This window comes from Anarrhichthys ocellatus, unplaced genomic scaffold, assembly GCF_004355925.1.
Source record: "Anarrhichthys ocellatus isolate YVR2014 unplaced genomic scaffold, GSC_Weel_1.0 scaffold2228, whole genome shotgun sequence".
In the NCBI taxonomy this organism is placed as follows: Eukaryota; Metazoa; Chordata; class Actinopteri; order Perciformes; family Anarhichadidae; genus Anarrhichthys; species Anarrhichthys ocellatus.
Window position 1 is genome coordinate 2,798 of NW_022282202.1, and position 5,336 is coordinate 8,133.

Sequence of the window (5,336 nt, forward strand, 5' to 3'; positions counted from 1 at the left end):
CGGACTAAACCAAGGCTAAAATACCATCGGACTAAACCAAGGCTAAATCACCAGGAATATTGGACTAAAAGACAGAATCAATCATTGGTTTGATCTACTGTGATTAAAGTAGTGTACGTACGACAGCACACAAGAATGTATTCCAAATGCTGACGTTAAGAGAACATACCTGGATACAGTTTTTAACATCGTGAAAATGTTCAGGCCATCAAAGTGCTCATGTATACCAATTTGAGTGCTTCTAGGTAAAAAAAATCATGTCATGTACACGTAGTCCGCACTAAAAAGGCCACAGAAACAGGCCCGGAGAGGTCCAGTGAGACGCGGCTCAGTCTAGTGAAATAATATCCGATATGCCGCTGTCCGTTCCCCCTCCGGCTCCCCCTACCCCCGTGATGACCCGGGTCTCGTGGATGGAGCCGGCAGCGTGGGCGCTGGTGTCGTAGTGGCTGCTGGAGGAGGAGACCAGGGCCGAGCTGGTGCTGGCCGCAGCCGCACTTTGCATGCTGCTCGTCAGGTTGTCCAGGAACATCTGTGGCCGGTAATGCTGAGCGGGCAAAAACAAGTTACAGTCAGAACCCTTTAGTACGTGTGAACTATTGTACAACGTTTATATATTATAATATTACAATGTTAGCATAGCCTAGCACTGACCGATCTGAGCTCCATTGAGAAGACAAGTATTTCAAAAGTTATTATCTTGTCGTCTTGTGGAGAGAACTAACAAAACATGAATTCAGACGTTTTACAAATCGGCATCATTACGTAGTTATTTCGGAGTCCCTTTTTGTCCGTTTATTGCAGTTAAATCAGTTTATTTTGTGTTCATACAGCTGTAGTAAACAGCGACCTGTGACTTGCTAGACACAGTGAACACACCTCGATGAAGTACACGGAGCTCCTTCGGACTGTTATGAACCAGACATGACGGCGTTTCGTTTCCCGGGATATCTGGGACTTCCACAACACGTACTCGGCAGAAATGGAGGTTATTTTTTTCCACGGTTGATGGCGGAAATAAATGGTGGACAGTCTAACGGCTTCCAGGGCGATAAGCCACGCCCCCCTCCGGTGCATTACGCAAATGACTACAAATGGTCCCCGGCGAGTGAACACGGCGCGAATGTCGTGATTAACGCCGCCTTTGGTGTGAACGCACCTTCAGAGTGTCACTCAGACAACATCAGGATATTCTGATGTGGAATTTCTAGGTTACCTGCAGGTAGCTACGAACAACATTCTATCAACCATGGCCAAGAAAACAAACACTATTGCTGCTTTGTGCATGTTGTGAACGTCCCAGATACATCAAACCAACCGCCATCCTGCCAGGGTTCATAACATCATCCGAAGGCGCATTCAACGAGCGGTTTCCACCGAATCTAGAAGGTCAATCATCGGCCGAATTGATCTGGTTTAATGCACCAACACCATGATGCCGATTTGTTTAAGTCTGAATTCGTGCTTTGTCTGCAAGACTTCAAGCCAACAATTTATCAAATGCTTGTTTTCTGAATGGAGTTTGGATCGATCAGAGCTAGGCTTTGCTAACATTGTAGCTGATCCATCAACGTTCAAAATAACGTCAACTAGGCGTGAATACAGCAGCAACGTCATTGTTTGAGGAGTCTGTGGGGGGAGGTCTCTATTCATGATGGGACCACTGTTTCCTACCATCTTAGATTCACATGTAACTTCTGACTCCATTTATATTCCTATTATGTTACATTTGATTTGTATATTCTTTTGTACATGAGCTTTTCAGATTTGGGATTTTATTTGTTTGATTTCCGAATAGATTTTCAACATACATGGATATAACATACATATAACAATACATACATATAACAATGAGGACTGAGTCGTAGAAAAACAGATCCATAGCGCAAGAACTCTACCTCAAAGGTTTTTTATTTCTTCTTTTTTTTATAAAATAAACATTATTTTCCTTCTTTTAAATGTTCTTTCAATTTTGAATAAATATTTTTTGGGGCAGTGTCTCTATAAGCAAATCCCTTAATCTTTGAAGTTTCAAATTTCCATTTGCCGTCCCTCACTAAGAAACAAATTCATCAAACACGGTGAGCCTACAGTGTCTAAGCAGCAGTCGGAGGCTCTTCCGTGCTGTGAGTCCTGGTTTAACCATGAGACATCATGCATAGTGCAGCGATCAAACATACCTGAGGATCTGCTTGAATTAAGGAAAACAAATCCAGACCTAGAGGTAAAAAACAGAAAACAGATCATTAAACAGTGCCGCATAGTTACAGCCAGCGCTTACAGTCCGCTCTCACGCTGACTCACTCTGCATGTCTGTCGGGATGCTGGCCAGGGTGGACGGGTGGAAGGGGACCGCATAGTCGGCGAGCGTGGAGGTCAGATACGACGGGTCCAGGGCCTGGACGTTGGGCACGCGCACCGTGGGCTGGTAGGTCAGCACTCTGGGAGAAGAAGAGTCTCGTCATTCCAGGAAACAGCAAGCGTTAAACACTGAGGGGGCCTAACACTGAGGGGGCCAATACACAATAGGAGTGTGCGGCTGCTAAACCTGTGCAAACAAGACAACAAGGAACTCGCAAAGAGTGGAATGCATCCCTAACTGTATTTGCACGTATTTAAATTAGGCGATATGCATACAATTGGTGCAAAATTGGCCGATTTTTTTGCAAATTCACAAAGATCAGCGCTAATGGCCACACGCAGTTACAGCGACATTATTAACGTCTTCACAGAGTTGTAACTATTGCGCATTTATAATTGGTGTCTGCTCAAATTCATTGATTTTGGGATGCAATCAGCTGTGTCATGAACAAAATAAATGTATAAAGCTCCCCTACATGTGAACAGCTTCTCTCTTAATGGGGAGATGCACTTATCGTCTGTGCTGCGGTGGCACGGCTGCAGATATTTAGTAAACTCAAAAACCTGACTCTCACACAGAAGAAGTGGACGTAGTCATCGCGACGTAGCCCATTGGTTTGTGGACTGACGTTTTGAAGCCTCGAGTTTGGTGATCTCTCGTGGCCATCTTGTTTGTTTTTGTAACCAATGAACAGAGGTTACCATATCTGGAATCGGGATTAGTGACGTAGAGACGCCGTATACTGTCAATCACTGTGTCTATCACCCTAAAGCATCCCCTGCTTTATGGTCTGTGTGACTCTAAATGGAACATAATGTACTAAATGAACATCATGCTGTATTGAAGAAGAAGACTTGAAACTAGAGATTGAGACCATAAACTCATGTTTACAATGTTTACTGAGGTAATAAATCAAGAGAGAAGTAGAGTCATTTTCTCATAGACTTCTATACAACCAGAGGAGTCGCCCCCTGGTGGACACTAGAGAGAATGCAGCTTTAAGAACCTTCGGCATTGTCTTCACTCTGCAGAACCGGAGGCATTGCTGCTCTCACCCTCACAAATAACTTATTAATGTCCTCAGGTGCATTTCTACTTCAATCGCGAATTGGACCTTGAGACGGGAAAAGACAGCGGTTCATTCATGGTGCGATCAGCAGCCGCAATCCCTTCTTTGTGAATTAGCCCCTGAATGTCTCATGTGCAGTGTTCTCACATATTTCACTGGAAGGTAACGGTAATGGAAAACACAGACACATGTGACCGACACATGGAGATGAAATTATAACTTGACAAGTGTTGTTGTTAGGAACACGTTTGGTACACGTGTTCTCCAGAGAGGCCCACTCACCCCTTCGCGTGCATCTCCTCATTCTTGCAAATGTAAACGCAGCGTTTCTTCAGCGGAGGGTCCGAGTCCTCTTCGTCAGAGGACGACGAGGAGCTTTCCAGGGTCAGATCGATCACGTCGGCCTTCTTGGCGGTGCTGGGCTCAGTAGAATGGGGCGCCGCTGACGACTGGCGTAGAGGAGCTGAGGCCGGAAGATAAAAAGGAACATGTCACCCGGTGCGACAGTTTGCCTCACTCGTGTGTTGGCTTTTTTGGACAAGAGGAAGACGTGTCAGGCTTTAATAAACACACCCAGTACTTGTTGGCAGTAGGGCTGGGAGCTATGGCCCAAAATCTGCATCACAGTATAGTTTTGAAGCACAGTCAGTAACGGCATATGTCACAGTATATTCATTTTCTCTAAACTGTCAATAGTGGTATAGATTCTAAAGGGGAAGAGCACTCGTATGACTGCATGGTCTAATGTCAACCATACCAAACCATCTAAATGTTGTATCTTATACTTAAATACTTGGCATTAGTAGTTTCAATGCTGTATTATAAGCTGCTTAGAGTCAGGAAGTGAAACAGCTCATGATTCCTTCTCTAATATCCATTTCATATCGCTGTAAAGAAAATGAGAATGACTGTATTTATTCCAGTTTACTTCTGAACACATCATGATAGTTTGTACTTACCTTCGCCCCGTACCCATGTTTACTGGAGTAGAGCTTGAACGCACCGTGTAAGTCGACGTAACCTGTTAGCCGTTGTGCGCTGTTGGCAGACGGGCCGGCTGATTAAGTTGGTTGTTTCAAATGTTTTTAAAGTATCTCCCTTTGCAGTTAATTTGGGTTAGTTTAGTTCTTCTTCGCTCACCAACATGTGATATGTGGCTGTGACATATCCGCCTGTGTCACTGTGTGCAGACGTAAAACTATTACGCTGCGGCACACCCGTGTAAATGTCAACTGTCATTGCTGGCTCTACCGGTCAGCACGGTATCGTCAGAATTCATATTGTTCATCTATACCGTCTACACCTTCTACCGCTGGTTGGTAGGACCAATTCACATCTTGCCAGGGCAACATGATGTACTTACTCTCAATCTTTGGAAGCGACTGCGAGGGGACTTTGACGGCCTCTTTCTTTGGTCTCATGGGACACCAGGTTCCGTCCTCCTGGAACTTGATTTCATCCACATCGGAGCAGTCGTTCAGGATCTCCAAGAACAAACTGAACAGAGAACAAAACACTTAAATGAAATGTGATCATTGTAGGTTCCTCAGCTCCTGATCCATGAACCTGTTCTCAGGTCCCAAAGCTCTCATGACCACGAGCGATTACAGACTTCAAGTTCTGTGGATTTAAATATGCATGAGGATGAGCAATCTCCAAGTGGGTTACATACATATACATATATACATATACATATATACACATATACATATACACATATACACATATACATATACACACATATACATATATACACATATATACACATATACATATACACACATACATATACACATATACATATACACATATACACATATACACATACATATACATATACATATACACAAACATACACATATATATACACATATACATACACATATATATACACATATACATACA

The 5,336-nt window shown here is 43.6% G+C and overlaps 1 protein-coding gene across 1 annotated transcript; it reads right to left on the bottom strand.

Annotated features, from left to right (window-relative positions):
* Positions 1–6: 6 nt before the first annotated feature.
* Positions 7–5,112, bottom strand: LOC116378213 (E3 SUMO-protein ligase PIAS2-like). Its single transcript, XM_031840046.1, has 5 exons — positions 4,795–5,112; positions 3,714–3,894; positions 2,305–2,441; positions 2,181–2,218; positions 7–547 (listed from the first exon to the last, which is right to left on the bottom strand). The coding sequence occupies exons 1-5, from the start codon at positions 4,850–4,852 to the stop codon at positions 329–331; spliced, it is 633 nt and encodes a 210-aa protein (XP_031695906.1). The 5' UTR covers positions 4,853–5,112; the 3' UTR covers positions 7–328.
* Between the last annotated feature and the right edge of the window lie 224 nt (positions 5,113–5,336).

What these genes read in the sequence shown, in the direction of transcription:
- LOC116378213 (XM_031840046.1), bottom strand. Translation starts at nt 4,852, where the DNA reads ATGAGACCAAAGAAAGAGGCCGTCAAAGTCCCCTCGCAGTCGCTTCCA. An exon ending in GAGGAGATGCACGCGAAGGG is followed by an intron (nt 2,442 to 3,713) that starts GTGAGTGGGCCT and finishes TTCTTCTCCCAG; the next exon opens with AGTGCTGACCTACCAGCCCA. An exon ending in CATCCCGACAGACATGCAGA is followed by an intron (nt 2,219 to 2,304) that starts GTGAGTCAGCGT and finishes TTTTACCTCTAG; the next exon opens with GTCTGGATTTGTTTTCCTTA.